Here is a 20,086-nt window from a genome sequence, read left to right as displayed (position 1 = left end):
TATGCGGGAGTCCTGTGGGCGAAAATGCCTTGTTGATGCTAGAGGTCAGAGGAGAATGGGCCGACTGATTCAAGCTGATAGAAGAGCAACTTTGACTGAAATAACCACTCGTTACAACTGAGGTATGCAGCAAAGCATTTGTGAAGCCACAACACGCACAACCTTGAGGCGGATGGGCTACAACAGCAGAAGACCCCACCGCGTACCACTCATCTCCACTACAAATAGGAAAAAGAGGCTCAAGCTCACCACAATTGGACAGTTGAAGACTGGAAAAATGTTGCCAGGTCTGATGAGTCTCGATTTCTGTTGTGACATTCAGACGGTAGAGTCAGAATTTGGCGTAAACAGAATGAGAACATGGATCCATCATGCCTTGTTACCACTGTGCAGGCTGGTGGTGGTGGTGTAATGGTGTGGGGGATGTTTTCTTGGCACACTTTAGGCCCCTTAGTGCCAATTAGGCATCGTTTAAATGCCACGGCCTACCTGAGCATTGTTTCTGACCATGTCCATCCCTTTATGACCACCATGTACCCATCCTCTGATGGCTACTTCCAGCAGGATAATGCACCATGTCACAAAGCTCGAATAATTTCTAATTGGTTTCTTGAACATGACAATGAGTTCACTGTACTAAAATGGCCCCCACAGTCACCAGATCTCAACCCAATAGAGCATCTTTGGGATGTGGTGGAACAGGAGCTTCGTGCCCTGGATGTGCATCCCACAAATCTCCATCAACTGCAAGATGCTATCCTATCAATATGGGCCAACATTTCTAAAGAATGCTTTCAGCACCTTGTTGAATCAATGCCGAGTAGAATTAAGGCAGATCTGAAGGCGAAAGGGGGTCAAACACAGTATTAGTATGGTGTTCCTAATAATTCTTTAGGTGAGTGTATATGAGAGGCTAATCGTATGTGTGTGTGTGTGTGTGTGCGCGTGTGTTTCAGGCAGTGAAATGGTGGAAGCAGAAAGGAGAGGCATTCAGATTGTGACGTCACCGTACACCATCCACTTAAAAAAAACACCACAATTCTTCAAACCTGGGATGCCCTTCAGTGTCTCGGTATGAAACATTGACTAAAAAGTAAACAAGTAAACATCATAAACTATTTAAGTTTGCATGAAATGGACATACATATATATATATACATATATATAATTATTATTATTATTTATTTATTTTTTGTATTTATTTGTTTTTTGTTTTTTTGCTTTGGCTTCTATAAAAGGTCCATTTAACAAATCCTGACCAGACTCCTGCTGAAAATGTGGAAGTGGAGGTCAATCCTGGAGGGGTCAGAGGTCAAACAAGAGCCAATGGCATTGCGAAATTTACCGTCAACACTCTAGAGGGATCTTCTAAACTGCAGATCACTGTAAGACCTGCAAACTCAACTAATGTTCAGTCACTTTCACTGAAGAACTATTAGAAAATAGATCAGTTAACATACACTGTTAACCCTTGCTGTAAAAAAGGCCAAATTCTGACTATATTATACCATTTTCCCTTAAAACAGTAATATACCGTAGAAAACAAAAGTAGCCTACAGGAATATACTGTGAATTAACGGCGCTCAAAGTCGACACTCAGAGGCTGTTTTCCCAATCATACCCTATACCCTCATTCACTATTCCCTATATTAGTTCATTAATATAGTCCCCTTGACAGAGTGAATGAAAATAGGTGAGTGAATTGAGACACTGATGAACACCTGATAAGCAGAATCACTGAAGGACAGAGAAACAAGAACAGAAAAAAGAGAAACACAAGAACTACAACTGACTTCCAGCAACACTGAGTGTGAAACCAGTTTACAAACCAGTTTAAAATTATTTCTTTCATACATGTACAAAAGTTCTTGTTGAGAATTAACAGAGATTTAGTTAATAATAAAGTTTGTTGTCACCATGATGGAGATCAGTATTTGCTTTAGTTGGTCTCTTGTCCCTGGACTTCTTACCGTTCATCTCTCTCTGCCTGCTGTAACAGTGAGTTTATAAAACACATTTGTTGTGGCAAGAAAGAGCCAAGAGGAAGATGATCAGGTGTTTTAGGCTTTTGTGATGATATTACAATCATCTTGGACATGCCTGATTCTTTTATCTTTCCTGTATTTATTCTTTGAATTTATGAGTATTTCATATTTAGCATATATCTGTAAATCTACAACATAAAATTTATATTTATGTTATAAGGATATTGTAATCATACAGTGCATTAAAACATTTTGAACTCTTGCTCGACTTAGACACACACAGACATCAACAATCAGCACATGAATCTCAACAATGGTGACAATCAAAAGTTTCATGTCGCAATGCATGCTGGGTTCCAAGGCAAGGCAAGGCAAGTTTATTTATATAGCACATTTCATACACAATGGCAATTCAAAGTGCTTTACATAAAAGAAATTAAAATAATAAAAAGAAATAAGAATAATTAAAACAGTTAAGAAAAATAAAAAAATAAAATACAGTACAGTACAAACAGTCGGACGAACATTGGCACAGTGCTCATTCAGTAAATGCATAGCTAAACAGATGTGTTTTGAGTCTGGATTTGAATGCGACTACTGTAGGAGCACGTCTGATCTCCTCTGGAAGCTGGTTCCAGCTGCGGCTGGCATAATAGCTAAAAGCAGACTCGCCATGCTTTGAGTGAACCCTTGGTATTTCTAGCTGATATGATCCTAGTGATCTGAGTGATCTGTTGGGTTTATATTCAGTGAGCATATCTGCAATGTATTGAGGTCCTAGGCCATTGAATGATTTATATACCAGTAATAATACTTTAAAATCAATCCTAAATTTAACTGGGAGCCAGTGTAAAGACCTGAGGACTGGTGTGATATGTTCATATTTTCTGGTTCTGCTCAGAATCCTGGCGGCAGCGTTCTGTATGAGCTGCAACTGTCTTATGGTCTTTTTGGGAAGGCCAGTGAGGAGTCCATTACAATAATCCACCCTGCTGGTGATGAAAGCATGCACAAGTTTCTCTAAGTCTTGTCTGGAAACAAAGCATCTAATTCTTGCAATATTTTTCAGATGATAGTATGCTGATTTAGTTATTGCTTTGACATGACTACTGAAACTAAGGTCTGACTCTAGTGTCACACCAAGATTCCTGACTTGATTTTTAGTTGTTTGACCCCTAGAGTGAAGGTATGCATTCACCTTGAGAACTTCATCTTTGTTTCCAAATGCAATGACTTCAGTTTTGTCTTTGTTTAACTGAAGAAAGTTTTGACACATCCAACTTTTGACTTCATCAATGCATTGGCACAGGGAGTCAATGGGGCTGTAATCGTTAGGCGATAGGGCTAAGTAGAGCTGTGTGTCGTCTGCATAGCTGTGGTAAGCAATTTGGTTCTTTCTCATTATTTGGCTCATTGGGAGCATATACAGGTTGAACAGGAGTGGCGCAAGAATTGAGCCTTGAGGGACTCCGCATGTCATGGATGTCCACTCAGACTTATGGTCTCCTATACTCACATAATAACCTCTCCCATCTAAGTATGACCTGAACCATTTTAGGACTATCCCAGAAAGCCCCACCCAGTTTTCCAGCCTGTCAAGAAGTATGTTATGATCGACAGTGTCAAATGCAGCACTGAGGTCGAGTAGCACCAGCACTGATAATTTGCCTGAATCAGTATTTAAGCGAATATCGTTTATTATCTTTATGAGCGCTGTCTCTGTGCTGTGGTGCGGTCGGAAACCAGATTGAAAATTGTCAAAGGATCCATTCGAGCTTAAGAATTTGTTCAGCTGATTGAAGACAACTTTTTCAATGATCTTGCCTATGAAAGGAAGATTTGAGATCGGCCTATAGTTGCTTAATATGGTCTTATCCAGATTGCTCTTTTTCAGGAGGGGCTTGACAACTGCAGTTTTCAGGGAGTTTGGAAAACTCCCAGAGAGAACTGAGACATTTACCACTTCTAGAAGATCTGCTTCTAAACTGTTTAACACACTTTTGAAAAATGATGTGGGAAGTGTGTCAAGAGCACAGGTTGATGTTTTAAGGTGCTGTACGGTTTCTTCCAAAATTTTGCCATCAATTTCTTTGAAGTCAGACATAGTAACTACTTTCTCAGGTGGTTTGATCTGTCTGACCTCAGTGCAACTCAAGGATGTGCTGATCACCTTTCTGATATTACTGATTTTCTCAGAGAAGAAAGAAGCAAACTCACTGCACTTGTTCTCTGACAGCATTTCACTGGGAATCTGGCTTGGGGGGTTTGTCAGTCTCTCTACAGTAGCAAAAAGAGTGCGTGTGTTGTTTAAATTACTGTTTATAATATTTGAGAAGAAAGTCTGTCTAGCTTTGCCTAGTTCCATATTGAAAGCATGAAGGCTGTCTTTGTAGATGTTATAATGGACTACAAGTTTTGTCTTCCGCCACATGCGCTCTGCTTTTCTGCATTGTCTTTTCATATTTTGCACTGCTGTTGAGTTTCTCCAAGGTGCTTTTTGTCTGCCACTCTTCTTCCTGACTTTAACAGGAGCAATATCATCAATTACACCTTTAACTTTTGAGTTAAAAGAATCAAGGAGAAAATCAACAGAGTCTGCAGATATGCTTGGTGTTAAGGATATAGCCTTCATAAATAGTACACTAGTGTTCTCATTTAAGCATCTCTTCTTGACAGACACAGATCTAGCTTCAGTGGCAGGAGAGATCAATATATCAAAGAAAATACAGAAATGATCAGACAGTGCTACATCCTTAATAACAATCGATGAAATGTTTAGACCCTTACTGATAAGTAAATCTAGAGTGTGTCCACGATTGTGTGTGGGTCCATGTACATGCTGAGTCAGATCAAAAGTTTTTAAAACACTTTTGATTTCTTTTGCCATATTGTTTTCTGCACTATCTATGTGGATGTTAAAATCTCCAGTAATGGCAAAACAGTCAAACTCTGAGGTAATTGCTGATAACATTTCTGTAAAGTCCTCAGCAAAGGCTGGAGAGTATTTTGGAGGCCTGTAAATAATGATAAGTAAAATGCGTGGAGCACCTTTTAACACAATACCCAGATATTCGAAAGAAGGGTAATTCCCAAATGATATTTGCTTACATTGATAGATATCTTTAAAAAGAGCAGCTAGACCCCCACCTCTCTTAACAGCTCTGCAGACACTTATAAAAGTAAAGTTAGGAGGGGCTGCTTCATTGAGGATTGTTGCACTAAAGCTGTCTTCTAGCCAGGTTTCATTTAGAAGCATAAAATCCAGGTTGTTTGTGGTTATTAAATCGTTGACTAGAAGTGATTTATTTTTAAGTGAACGAATGTTTAAAAGTGCTAACTTAACAGTCTTACTTTTTGTCCCCACATCAATCTTACTTTGACGTGTAATAGGCACCAGATTAGTTAGGTTTGCTGCACGGCTATTGAAGGCCTTAGATTTTCTATCTTGTAATAAAACAGCAATAGAGAAAGATACCGGCACACTGGGTTCCCGCTTGTTCTGTAAACATTTGAGAAAGTTACTGTTATCAGAGCGGGGACCCAAAACACATCACTGAGAGCTGGTATCAGTTGTTTTTGGTTCACCTCGAGCAGATGGAGGAGGGTGTGGGCCCTGGCGTTGTGGCAGAGGCCGAAGTGCTCTCACAGGAGGGGGAGGGCGAGCTGGGCCCGCAGGCTTTGGTGCGGGTGGTAATGGTGCCTGTCGTTTTTTGGTTGGTATCTGGGGGCTTGCAGCAAAAGAGTGGGATAGTTTGGTTCCAGCATACACCAGTTCTTCCATTTTCTGTGAGAAACACAGAAGAGGCGATGCTGGAGAGAGGGATAGCGTGTCTGGTGAAAGGGGCTGTTGCTCTGGTGTTATAGGAGGCTGTGATATGCTGTCCTGGCTTCCCTGGCTGTTTTCCAGGAAGTCGTCCTTGGGTGCTGAATCTTCAAGCAGTTCTGATATGTCTCTCTGTGGGCAGGGCTCAGCTGAGATTGTGTCCGTGAGCAGAGGTTGTTGTGGCGGAGTGGTGTTATCATTGTCCTTGTGTGATATGTCAACCGCATGTCCATTTTGCTGCTGAAGTGAAGTCCTGTGGTCATTCATACTGTGTCCAGGTGTGTGTGTGCCGTTCAGATTGAGTGGATTGGCACAAACTGCAGAAGGATGATTGATGGAGAAGTAGAAATTGTCCTTTAACACTCTTGAACCAAGTTTGTTTGGGTGATGGCCATCCCGATGAAACAGTTGTCTCTGACTCCAGAAAAGATTGAAATTGTCAATGAAGTTTACTCCTTTTATATTGCAGGTTTTTTGCAGCCATGTATTTAGCCCAAGCAACCGTGAAAACCTGTTTGTTCCTCTTGCTGGGAGAGGTCCACTGATGAATGTTTGAACTTTCAGTCTTTTAAGTGTTTCAAAAAGTTCATTGAAATCCTTCTTAAGGAGTTCTGACTGCTCTTTATGAATATATATATATTCTTCCCCACATGAATGATGAGTCGATTTGCAGTCTTATGTTTCATCAGAATGTTCTGAAGTTCCCTGTTTATATCAGAAGTTGTTGCTTGTGGAAGGCAGCACATAGTTGTATCCCTGCCGCTAATGTTTCTGATTATGGAGTCCCCCACTATCAGAGTCCTGGGCTCGGCAGCGCTCTGAGCTGAGTGCCGCTGTCTGCTTGACCTTGAGCGCCAGTTAGCATCAGTGTTAGCTACTGGCCCATTCAGTCTGTGTTCGATCACATTCATCACATTTGGGGATTCCTCATTTACATTCATTAGTACTTCAAATCTGTTCTGTTCCAGGATAATATAAAACTCCCAGCATAAAACTCCCAGCATGCACTGCTGCATGAATAAAAAATATATATATTGCCACCATTGTTGAGATTCATGTGCTAAATTGTGATATCTCTGTGTTTCTAAAAGATAGTGTAACTCTGTTTCTCTGGTTATGCATGATGTGTTAAAAAAAAAATTGTCATTGTAATTTATTGCTGTAGTTTCACTTAACACTTTTGATTGAGAATTAAACTCTGAAAGAGTGAAAATGAATTCTTTAGTGAAAGAACAGGCTATATGATGATTTTATCATCATAACCGCAATCATTCATAAACTGTGTGTGTGCACAAGCGTGACTTGCAAAAACACAGCTGAAAAACTAATGTTTTAGCATCAGCATCCCAACTAAAGCAAGCACTGATCTCTATAATGGTAACTTCAAACCAAACATTTTCAATTAAACATCTTAATAACAACTTCTGTAGATGTATGACAGAAATAAAGTCATACTGGTTAATAATAAGTGTAATAATGTGTAATGGCTGGAAGTCAGTTGTAGTTCTTGTGTTTCTCTATTTTCTGTTCTAACAGCAGGTGTTCATCACTAATGCTCAACAATCACTTACATATTCCCTTAATTATCTCACTGCAACACTGTCTCAATGTTACTTTTACTCTTTGTAGTGTGGATTTCCCTGAGGGGTTGAAAGGGTTAACAGTGTAAGATAAAAAGACACACCCACAAAATGTATTTTAACAGTAATAAACTGTAAGTTATAAAACAGGTATATACTGGCAACACTGTTGCCAGTAGTTTACTGTAAAATTTAGTTTTTTGGGTCACCATTGTGCAGAAGAGTAGAGCCTGTGCTTCAGTCCAGGAGAAGATCTACAAACATTGTTGATATGCTGCATGTTGCTTTATTTAACAGGCGGAGACTGTGTAGTTGCTGGTCCAGTGGAAATCTCTTTATTTACAAAAGTTTTGTTGTGGTTTCAAATGAAAAAAGTTCACAGTAATACTTTGCTCAAGTTATTAATGCATTATAAATTTTAGTTAATACATTTAAATGACAGTTGGTTAATTTAAGGCAGTCGGTTTCTGCAAGTGAAATTAGTTAACTCGAGTTTTAGTGCATTTTACAGTAACATACTGTAGATTACAGTAAATAACTGCACAATTAACAGTAAATTACTGGCAACAGTGTTGCCAGTATTTTACTGTAAAAAAACCTGATAAGGTCTAACAGTGTATGTTGAACAAGCAATGGAGTATATACTACACAGCACATCAGAAAACAGTGTATTTGTTCTTTTCAGGCAAAGACCAAAGATCCACAATTAACAGATGAACAGCAGGCAGTGAAGACGATGACGGCTGACGCTTACATTCCCAAAGGAGGCTCCAAGAACTACTTTCACATCAGCATTTGTGCTGCAGAGCTTCAAATCGGTGATCAAATGACAGTCAATCTCAACACAGGACAAAGTCCAGGAGTCAAAGATCAAGATTACACATACATGGTAAAGATTAGTTATTTCATATTAAGCTGCACCACAAATGTGTTTATTATATCAATATTTGATTAACTACCACAGCTTGTGTTTGAAATCATATGAATATCATAAATACTGTTAACTCATCTGCCTCATTTACAGATCTTAAGTAAAGGTCAGATTGTTAAAGCAGACAGGTTTAAGAGGAGAGGACAACCTCTAGTGACTCTGACTCTACCTGTAACCAGAGACATGGTGCCGTCCTTCCGCTTTGTGGCTTATTATCATGTGGGCTCGTCTGAGGTGGTGTCTGATTCAGTCTGGGTCGACGTGAAGGACACGTGCATGGGAACGGTGGGTCAACCATCACAAGAAATGATTGACATGCTCATCAACTAGATCTGATTCTGTGTCTCTCATTTTAACAGCTCAAGCTTCAGGTGAAGAACAAGAGGAATCCCTATGGCACAAGAGATGAGGTCAAGCTGCAGATAACTGGAGATCCTGGAGCTAGAGTTGGGCTGGTGGTGGTTGACAAAGCTGTGCATGTCCTTAACAAGAACAGACTCACTCAGACTCAGGTGAAGGACCTTCTTCAGCTCCTCAACAGCTTGTAATTCAGTTTATAAATGAAATATTTCCTGCTTTAGATCTGGGACGTCATAGAGAAGCATGACACCGGCTGTACAGCAGGAGGTGGAAATGACAGTATGGGGGTTTTCAGTGATGCAGGTCTGATGTTTGAGTCCAGCACTGCAGGAGGAACCAACACCAGAACAAGTATATATGTATATTTGTAATTTCTTCAATTTTAATAAAAATACCAGTATATTTTATTTTATTTTTCACTAAAATGAATCCATAGGGACAGTGTCCATGGACATACAATTGAAATAATTTTCTACAGATTTATGAATGTCTCCAGTGTTTATTATGTTAACTAATTTAAGTTGGTATAATCGGCGCTGGAAAAGCACTGCACCAAGTTCAATTGTAGTGAATTCCCTCTCACACATTAGAGCGCCATATGCTAATTTCATTCTAATTAAATTCCCTCTAGTGCCGGAGTGTCCCTTCCTTTCAAAGAGAAGACGGAGATCACCGGGTGAGAATCTGCTCTAATGATTAAAATCTTTTAAAGATTAAACATGTTTTTAGAGTTAATCTCTGCTGTTATGTTGTTTATTTGTTAGTGTGGCTTGAATGATCCCTGTATTGGAAAAGTTAACATGAAAGTTAACATAATCTTGAGGATTATCAGAGCATGCTAGTATTGATCCAGCTATGATGTCTACAGAGCCCCTAACGGAAAAAAATATGAGATTGGAAGAAAAATAATATGATAATGCTTTTGCTTTCTCTCACAAATGTATGGCATTCCCCCGAGAAACTTTCAGAAAATAAATAATTGATTAAACAGTGCAAATACGAAAGGGCTCTAGCACCAATCAGGGCTGGGAACCCTGATACATTTTTACTTGACTTGATTGTTTGTCCTTTTGCTCTAAAATGTATATTCTGTCACATCTTTATCTGTTACAACAGGTGATGATGATGATGATTATTATACAGACTCTGATGACATCGTGTCACATACTCAGTTCCCTGAGAGTTGGCTTTGGGAAGAGATTGATCTATGTGAGAATTGGTGAGTAGGAGACTTTTAGACAAAAGCCGTCAGTTGAGCACCGTTCACACCACTAGCAAATTATGTCATTCAACATGAGCTGTTGGTGACATAGTGTGTGTGTGTGTGTGTGTGTGTGTGTGTGTGTGTGTGTGTGTGTGTGTGTGTGTGTCTGACGATAAACAACCATTAAAAGAGTACTTCATCAGTCTTCTTGTATTTTCCTCATATCTCAGTCCAGCACCAGTCACAGATAAAGTGATCTTCCTGAAAGACTCTATTACTACCTGGCAGATCTTGGCTGTCAGTCTGTCACCAACACTTGGTAAGATGAAGCTGCAAACACAGGATACATGGTCTGAAAATCATCATCATCATCATCCAGGAGCTGCTGCTTTAAACCCTTCTGTGTGTCTGTGTTCCTCCTCAAAGGCATCTGTGTGGCAGAACCTGAGGAGATTATAGTTTCTAAACCATTTTTCATTGACCTCAAGATCCCTTATTCAGCTGTGCGCGGTGAACAACTGGAAATCAAGGCCATTATTCACAACTACACACCAAGAAATCTGAAGAAGGTAGATCGGATTTGATATTAATTTTTTTATTTTTATTTATGTAACTATTTCTGTTGGAGTCAAATCATAGAAATATCAGAAATATCCTCTGTCATCACACATTTCATGTTCAGATGAAATGCATTTATTTTGGAGGAAGTTTCCTCTAGATATTGAAGTGATTTGTGTCTCTCTCTCCTGTTTTCACAGGTGCGTGTGGAGTTTATGGAGACAGAACATGTTTGCAGCTCTGCCAGTAAGAAAGGCAAATACAGAACAACAGTAAACATTGACAAAGACTCCAGCATAGCGGTTTCATATGTGATTATTCCCATAACACTGGGATATCATGATATTGAGATGAAAGCTTCAATATTTGAGTATGAAGATGGAGTGAGAAAGACCCTGAAGGTGGTGGTACGTCTGATGGCATTTCTGTCTATTTTGATTTGGTCATTCATTAATGTAATCAATAGATGTTTGTCATATTTTGAATAGATAAACTCTCTCTCTCTCTCTCTCTCTCTCTCTCTCTGGTGCATGCTGGGAATTGGGAAGGGAATGCATGGGAGGGTGATCTAGGTGAGAGGAGATTTTCGAAAATTTTCACCGTTTCTTGCTTTTTGTTTTATTTTATTCAATTATTTAAATTAAAAAAAAAAAAAAAAAAAAAAAAAACGGAGTTTGTTTTCTGTGGGAGTTATCGCGTGTCGGAGGTAGTAGTGGGAAGTTCGGATCATTTTACTGACTCGGATCTTTGAGTCTCGTTCAGCAAAATGAACGAATCTTTTTTCGAGTCATTTCGTTCATTTCGTTCATTTCAGCAGAATATAATTAAAATTACATGTTAAATAGCCCAACACATATAGTACTTGTGAAAATGTTGATTACATTTGTAAAAAATAATAATAAGAATTATAAGAAACTGAAATGTTTAATTAATTGATTAGTTGTTGAGTCTTAAGTTCAGGCTATTGCAGTTTTAGTTCATCTGACCTCACCTCCTGATCCGAGACGTTCTTTCTTTTGCAACTTCATATTTATCACGTTTGTTCTCCTCCTCTCGTGTCTTCGGGTTCGTGTCGAGACGTTAGTTGTCGACTCGTCTGTGTCTGACTCTGATCTGGGCCGGGCAGTGTGACACAGGTCCGGTCCGGACTCCGGAAACAGAAATGATTAGTTCATCTCTCGAGTCTTCGGGTTCGAGTCTTTCGTTCTTCCTGTCTTCCTGTCAGTCCCATAGAGGCTATGCTGTCAGTAACGGAAACAGAAATGATTAGTTCATCTCTCGAGTCTCGAGTCTTCGGGTTCGAGTCCGAGTCTTTCGTTCTTCCTGTCAGTTCCATAGAGGCTATGCTGTCAGTAACGGAAACAGAAATGATTAGTTCATCTCTCGAGTCTTCGGGTTTGAGTCCTTCGTTCTTTTGTCACGTGACTTGTAACCGTATTGAACACTAATTCACAACCTTTTTACAAACAAGCGCGTAGTTATTTTTATTATTATTATTTTTTTTTTTTTTACTCTTACAGTTACGTGATGCGTTTCTGTTCTCAAGATTATTTTCTATAACATTGAATGTGATATTTAAGAGTTGGTTAATGCAAAGCTTTATCCATATGATAGGGGAAACCACTTTGATGAGACTTGTATACAGTGGATTATAATTTTCAGTTAATTTCATAAACATATACAAATATGGGAAATATATTGACTATTCAAATCTAACTTCACAAATTCAAGTCAATTAGACTATTACTAATTTTGTATCATCTGTATTTTATTTTTCTCTATTGAGTTGTTATATTATTTTGTTGTCCTTGTGTTATTAATGAATAAAAATCAGTTTAAAAAATTGAAATGAAGTTCATAGTTACGGTTATTATGCTCTGTGGCTTAGTGTTCTTTTAATTTGTATTTATTTTTATTTAATTTGATTTAATTCCTTTTTGGATGGTTATCCAATGTGTTTTAAAGCTTTGTTGGCAAAAAAAAAAAAACAGCAATAAACAAACAATAAACAACCAGTCAAGAATGTGTACAGTGTTATAATAAGCTATGTACAAAGGTGTAGGTTTCAAACTTTTTAGGTGATTTATTATGGACAAAAAACATAGTGAATGACTCAAAAATATACATGAATCCAAAATACATAACACTTCATTTCAATTTTTTAAACTGATTTTTATTCATTAATAACACAAGGACAACAAAATAATATAACAACTCAATAGAGAAAAATAAAATACAGATGATACAAAATTAGTAATAGTCTAATTGACTTGAATTTGTGAAGTTAGATTTGAATAGTCAATATATTTCCCATATTTGTATATGTTTATGAAATTAACTGAAAATTATAATCCACTGTATACAAGTCTCATCAAAGTGGTTTCCCCTATCATATGGATAAAGCTTTGCATTAACCAACTCTTAAATATCACATTCAATGTTATAGAAAATAATCTTGAGAACAGAAACGCATCACGTAACTGTAAGAGTAAAAAAATAAATAAAATAATAATAATAAAAATAACTACGCGCTTGTTTGTAAAAAGGTTGTGAATTAGTGTTCAATACGGTTACAAGTCACGTGACAAAAGAACGAAGGACTCAAACCCGAAGACTCGAGAGATGAACTAATCATTTCTGTTTCCGTTACTGACAGCATAGCCTCTATGGAACTGACAGGAAGAACGAAAGACTCGGACTCGAACCCGAAGACTCGAGACTCGAGAGATGAACTAATCATTTCTGTTTCCGTTACTGACAGCATAGCCTCTATGGAACTGACAGGAAGAACGAAAGACTCGGACTCGAACCCGAAGACTCGAGACTCGAGAGATGAACTAATCATTTCTGTTTCCGCTACTGACAGCATAGCCTCTATGGGACTGACAGGAAGAACGAAAGACTCGGACCCGAACCCGAACTCGAGACTCGAAAGATGAACTAATCTTTTCTGTTTCCGGCCAAGCAGACAGATCAGAGTCAGACACTGACGAGTCACTGACCCATATGTTGCGTAATGCGCATGCGCGGTCAACACAAAATGAACGAATCATTCTCCGAGACAACTCGGTAGTCCCGAGTCATATTAAAGATTCGTTCAAAATGAACGAATCGTTCATGAACGACACATCACTAGTCGGAGGTAGGGATGGCGTCTCACACTCACACGAGTGTGCAGGCGTCGGGCCTGTCGCTCCGGCATGGGATTAGGTGTGTGACCCAGGCAGGTGTGCCTGTAGAAGATGTGTTACTGGACGTGGCAGAACGCGTGGGCCATGAGAATATCGTCTCGGCGTCACGGATGAACAAGGCCGTAGTGATATTTTTGAAAGGAGAAAATCTGGTTCATGGTTTGATCGAGAGTGGGATTTCGGTAAGTGGCACATTTGTTCCTGTTCAACCTTTAGTTTCAATTACGACGAAGGTGACGGTTTCTAACGTTCCGACTTTTATTCCCGATGCCGACATTGAGCGAGAGCTTTCTCGATTTGGAAAACTTGCCAGTGGAATTAACGGTTTCACTGGGTTGTAAAAATGCCGCTTTAAAACATGTGTTGTCGTTCAGGCGACAGGTGTACATGTTTTTAAATGAACCAACGCTGAATATTTCTTTTCGAAGTGTTTTTGAGGGTAAGTCGTACATGATGTACGCGAGCACGGGAGAGATGCGGTGTTTTGAGTGCGGGAGTATTGGACATGTTAGGCTGTCTTGTCCTCATAGAGTTGAACTTGAGAATGAAGCAGGCCCTAGCAATACTTCAGATAAGAGGAAGGAAGATGAAGTGCAAAAGAGTAATGTACCAGATGAAGCAACAGTAGTGAATAATGAGGATCAGAATGTTGATTCAAATTTGAAGGAAGGAATGAATGATAATAAAAGATTCGTTCCCTAATAATGAAAAAGATACAGAGGAAGTTTCTGGTAGTAAGACAAAACAGGGGAAAATGAAGAAAGTTAATGTTGTTACTGATGTGACTGTTGAGAGAAGCATTGTGGTACAGGGGTCTGAGCAGGGTGATACTGTGGAGAGTTCAGACTCAGAGAATACAGGCCAGACGAAAGATGACGCAATCGGTTTGAAAGGTGAAGTTTTGGAAAGAGGAAAGATAGTATCTTTGATTAAGAAGGTGCAATCAGAAATGGTTGATGAGGAAATGGATGATGACGATGATGATGATGATGGTGGAAGGTTGTCTGATTTTTCAGACGTGTCAGATGCTTCGCAAATAAGCTGTGAGCAGGTTTATTCACTAGATGAAATCAATAAATTCTTGGATGAAACCTTTGGAAAATCTGTTGATGTGCGGAATTATTTTCCTGATCTGAAGAGGTTTGAGTCTTCTGTTCGTTATTGGCAGAGGAAGGTTGGAGAAGATGAACTCAGTCAGAGAAAGAGATTTCGTTTAAAGAAGTTTCTAGCAAACTTGCGAAGGGGTAAAACCCCTATAAAACGTAAATTCAAATAATTGAATCAATGGTTTATACATCACTCAGGATGACTTTACTACACTTTTTATTTGTTTCCATCTCTCTTTTCTATCTCTTTATTTTTTCTATGGAGATGATAAGGGTAGCCTCTTTAAATATTAACGGAGGGAGAGACAGGAGCAAGAGAGCAATGGTGGCAGAATTAATCAAAATTAAGAATGTCAATGTTTCTTTTTTGCAAGAAACACATACTGATTGTAAAAATGAAGTAGAGTGGTGTAGATGGTGGGAGGGGGAGAGCATCTTCAGTCACGGGTCAAATTTGAGTGCTGGAGTAGCCTAGCTATCCTTTTTTCAAAGAATTTGAATTTAAAAATTTTGTCAACTGAGGAATTAGAAAAGGGTAGAGTTTTAATGGTTGCTGGAGAAATAAATGATTTAAAATGTATTTTCATAAATGTTTATGCTCCAAACATTGGATCAGATCGTGTGGAATTGTTTAGGAAGTTGCAGAGTGCTTTAAGAAAATGTGATAATGATTCTTGCATAATAATGGGTGGGGATTGGAATTGCACCACAAATTTTCTTTTAGACAGGAATAGAGAGGAGTCTCATCCGCTGTCTAGTAATGCGCTTCAGAATATTATTAAAGAGTTTGAGTTGATGGATGTGTGGAGGAACATGAATAAGAGAATTAGACAGTACACATGGGTTAAAATACTAGACTCTAATGTAACTGGAGCAAGATTAGATAGAATATATATAAGTAAAACAAGTATGAATAGAGTATCTAATGCTAATATTTTCCCGAATGGCTTTTCTGATCATCACATTGCAACCATAGGCTAGATTTTAACATTACTACTTTAGAACGCCCCAGGTTTTATTGGCATTTTAACACTAAATTGCTGCAGGACAGGTCTTTTTGTGAAAAATTTGCTGATTTTTGGAAACTGTGGAAGTTGAATAAAGGTAATTTTGAAAAAGTGACATCATGGTGGGAGGTGGGGAAAACACAGATAAAGGTTTTTTGTCAAAATTTCTCCTACAATACTACTGTGTGTGTTAAAAAGAAAATTGAGCAGTTGGAGAAAGATATTATTGTTATGGAAAATGTGATGGATGTAAATGTTTTGAGTGTATCCAATGATTTAAGGAATAAGAAACTTGAATTAAGATCCATCTTAGAGGAAAGAGCGAAGGGCGCTTTGATTAGAGCAAGAATTTCTTCTATCAAGGACATTGACTCTCCCACTTCTTACTTTTTTAATCTGGAGCGGAAAGTTGCACAACAAAAGCGTATACTTCACCTGCGCAAGGAGAATGGAACATTAACATCAAACCCAACAGAAATGAGGAAAATGGCAATGGATTTTTATGCTGATTTGTATGGCCATACTGACTGTGACTCTGATAATATGGCACAATTATTACAAGGACTTCCAAAGTTGCAACCTGGGGATAAGAAAAAGCTTGACACCATGATCAACCTTAATGAACTTTCAGATGCAGTTCAGCAACTCTCCACAGGGCGTGCGCCAGGAATAGATGGTTTACCTGCTGAGTTTTATAAGATTTTTTGGCCTGTTTTAGGTGAAGATTTTTATGAAGTGTGTTGCGAATGTTTTGAAAAGGGAATGTTACCAACCAGCTGTCAGAGGGCTGTGATCTCTCTTTTACCAAAAAAAGGAGACCTAGGTTTGTTAAAAAATTGGCGCCCTGTTTCTTTGATGTGCTCAGACTATAAAATATTGGCAAAAGTTTTAGCCAATAGGCTAAAAAAATATTTGCATATTGTGGTCAAAGGAGAGCAAACATATTGGGCCCTATCTTGCACCCAGCGCAATTGACTTTGTACACCGACGCATGTATCATTCCTATTTTGCACCCGCGCAAAGCGCGCTTTTCCCTCCACAGAAGCACGTCGCTAAACTTGGGAATGAACTTGCGCTCCCTGGGCGGTTCAGCGCAAAAAAGGAGGCGTGTTCCGGCGCAAACGTTCCTTCATGCTATTTTGCAGGTTTAGAAAACAATTGCGCCACTAACCAGGAAAAAATAGTTTAAAGTCAGTGGCGCGTTGCGCATGTTATTCATATGCTATTTTAAGGGCACATGCTGGGCCATAATCAATGTAGCGTGAGCACAATGCGCATACACTTTGATTCTCTTATCTACACAGAAGCAGCAGTTTTCATTTTTGCAAATCATACATTATTACGATAGATAGATAGATAGATAGATAGATAGACAATTTATTATAAAAGCATACATCTAGCTTACACATTTACCCAAATTATCATACGCCTTTTTAACCGAAGTTAATTTGGGTGGGTTTCTCCATCCCCAACGTCCCTGACGAGAGCGTTGCTCTCCTCGGATGTGAACCGCTCCTGGCGCGCGCCTGGCAAATCCGCCGTTACAATAGGAATCCGCTTTAGAAAAAGCGCGCCTGCTCTTAAAGGGAATGTGAGATGACGCTCTGATTGGTTTATTTCACGTTACGCCCAAACCACACCTATGAATAATGAAGCTACTTCAGACCAACCCATTTTAGATTTGCGTCTGGCGCAAGAGTCATTTATCCCGCCGGGAAAATAGCAACAGCGCCGAGACCCGCCCACAAAGTTACTTGCGCTTTGCGCTTTGACACTTGCGTTTCAGATCGTTAAAATAGGGCCCATTGTGTTCCGGGTCGCTCAATCATGGACAATCTGTTTTTAATAAGAGATGTTATTGATGTGTCTTTTAATGAAAATTGCAACGTTGGATTTTTGTCTATTGATCAGGAGAAAGCCTTTGACCGGGTGGGACATGAGTACATTTTTAAAGTATTGGAATCTTTTGGGTTCGGGGATTGTTTTATTTCATGGATCCAATTGTTGTATAAAGGGGCTTCAATAATGCTCAAGATGGGGAATGGTTTGACTTATCCATTGCCAGTGAAAAGAGGTATTCGACAGGGGTGTCCTCTCTCTGGGCAACTTTATAGCTTAGCAATTGAGCCCCTGTTATGCAAATTAAGAAATGGATTAAGGGGTTTCATGGTTCCAGGTGACCCAAGGGAGTCGAGATGTTTTGTGTCAGCTTATGCCGATGATGTAACCATTTTTGTTACTGGGCAAGAGGATATGCAAGTATTATGTGAGAGTTTGGATATTTACGAAAAAGCATCTTCGGCCAAAGTCAATTGGGAAAAAAGTAATGGTTTTATTGTGGGCCAGTGGGAAAATGGTGGGCCACCGCCACTTCCTGGGGGATTGCATTGGGGAAAAGAAGGTATAAAAATTCTCGGAGTGTTTTTAGGAGTTGAAAGCTATAGGAAAAAGAACTGGGAGGGTTTGCTGGAGAAGGTGTCTGCTAAGTTGTCTAAATGGAAATGGCTATTGCCAGAGCTATCCTACAGGGGTAGAGTTTTGGTTACAAATAACCTGGCCGCCTCCATGTTATGGCACAGACTCAATGTTTTAGAGCCACCAGATGACATTGTTAAAAGTATCCAGAGAAAATTGGTGGAGTTTTTTTGGTCTGGACAGCATTGGATTCCTGCGTCGGCTCTGTATCTTCCAACTCAAGAGGGGGGACAGAGTCTGATTGACATAAGGAGCAGGATCCACACCTTTCGATTACAGGCAGCGAAGAGACTGTTGTATGAGGAGGACGTGGGGTGGACAAATGTGGCATGCTCTCTGTTGAGAAGAACATCGAATCTGGGATATGACAAGCAGCTGTTTTTACTAAAAGTTAATGAACTGGATTTGAATCGTTTGACTACATTCTACCAATCCATGCTAAAAGTGTGGAACATGACTTTCTGTGACCAGAGAGATTTCGCGACCAAAGGACTGGATTATGGGAGAACCGCTGTTTCACAATTCTTTGATACAAACAAACATTTTGTCTTCAAGCAGTGTGAGGAACTGTCTGGTCAGAGCGGGATTTACGAAGATCGAACATCTAAGGGATGACAATGGGTGGAGGACTGCAGATTCAATTCAGCACAAGACAGGAATACGTTCTTTACGTTTCGTGGATCAGATGTTGGAGGAAGTACGCTCAGTGCTGCCTGGAGCCTGCAGAGAAGCATTGGGAACGCCTTCACAGGGATGGAGCTATAGTTTTCCAGCAATACGGGTCTCTGCTGCACAGAAAAGTCCGGATGATGAAGACACTTTTGTGTCCTTTAAAACTCCAGAGTTGGGATTATTTCAGGACATTGGCAAAAAGGCATTATACATTGTGTGTGTTAAAGTGTCTCATCAAACTGTTTTGAGAAGAGTTAAAACATGGAGGTGGACAGAAGTGTTTGGACCAGACTTCAGAGGCTGCTGGAGATCTCTGTTCAAACCTCCTATTGAGAAACGTACAGCGGATTTACAGTGGAGACTGATGTATGGTATAATAGCTACGAACAGACACGTGGCGCACCTGAATCCAGAAGTAGGGAGGGAATGTCCTTTTTGTGGAACGGAAGAAACGATTGAACATTTGTTTATACAGTGTGAGAGGTTAAAGACCCACTCCGATGAAAATCATGTTTTTCTAGGTGTTAACATGTTCTTGTGGCATTTTTCTGATGTTAGAGGACATATCTTGAGAAAAATAAGTTCAAAGTTGTATTTCTGAGTATTTCTGCATTCAAATGGCTGTGAATCAGTAGCAGACGCTAAAATGCCAGCTAAAATAGACTGGAGTTGTGACGTAGTAACTCCACTGGGCGGTGCCACAAGCTCATACTCCCCTCCGCCCCCCCCCCCCCCCCCCCCCCCCCCCGCCCGCGCGGCTCAGGTTCTGAGGAGTAGAGAAGACGATGGCGGATCAACACCTATGTGCGGTAGCGGGTTGCAATGCTAACTGTACGTTCACACCGCCGCCGACTTGAGTGGCAAAGAAGCTCTGGCCGCCCTGTCAAGGACGCTTGTCAAAAAGTACGAGGAAGCTTGTTGACACTTTGGCCGCTCTGACGTAGCAGCATTCTATGTTCGATCATGGGAGAAGAGAAGTGTCACACCATGAAAAGTAAACAAAATAAACAAGCAATACATTGACACTAGAAACCTTTTATAATGACAGCATTTGTATAACCGTTTTGGTCACATTATTATTTATTATTATTAATAGTGAGTGCGCGCGCGCGGCCGAGGCTCTCTCTCTCTCTCTCTCTGCTATCTCTCTGCGTTCTTATATGCCCTGTCAAGCGCGCCCTGTTAAACTGGCAG

The 20,086-nt window shown here is 39.6% G+C and overlaps 1 protein-coding gene across 1 annotated transcript in view; it reads left to right on the top strand.

Moving 5' to 3' along the window:
• Nucleotides 1-20,086, top strand: part of LOC311077827 (complement C3-like) — a 140,907-nt gene that overhangs the window by 72,338 nt on the left and 48,483 nt on the right. The window contains exons 10-20 of the mRNA XM_084106458.1: nt 957-1,072; nt 1,239-1,385; nt 8,074-8,277; nt 8,413-8,604; nt 8,679-8,831; nt 8,901-9,030; nt 9,311-9,355; nt 9,796-9,898; nt 10,114-10,202; nt 10,310-10,452; nt 10,642-10,848. Coding sequence (XP_083962584.1) covers nt 957-1,072; nt 1,239-1,385; nt 8,074-8,277; nt 8,413-8,604; nt 8,679-8,831; nt 8,901-9,030; nt 9,311-9,355; nt 9,796-9,898; nt 10,114-10,202; nt 10,310-10,452; nt 10,642-10,848 — 1,529 coding nt within the window. The remainder of the gene's footprint in view (nt 1-956; nt 1,073-1,238; nt 1,386-8,073; nt 8,278-8,412; nt 8,605-8,678; nt 8,832-8,900; nt 9,031-9,310; nt 9,356-9,795; nt 9,899-10,113; nt 10,203-10,309; nt 10,453-10,641; nt 10,849-20,086) is intronic.

The sequence above is a fragment of the Abramis brama genome (assembly GCF_963993115.1).
Source record: "Abramis brama genome assembly, chromosome: 2".
NCBI lineage: Eukaryota > Metazoa > Chordata > Actinopteri > Cypriniformes > Leuciscidae > Abramis > Abramis brama.
Note: the sequence above shows the minus strand (reverse complement) of the source record. Positions and strands in the feature narration are given on the sequence as shown.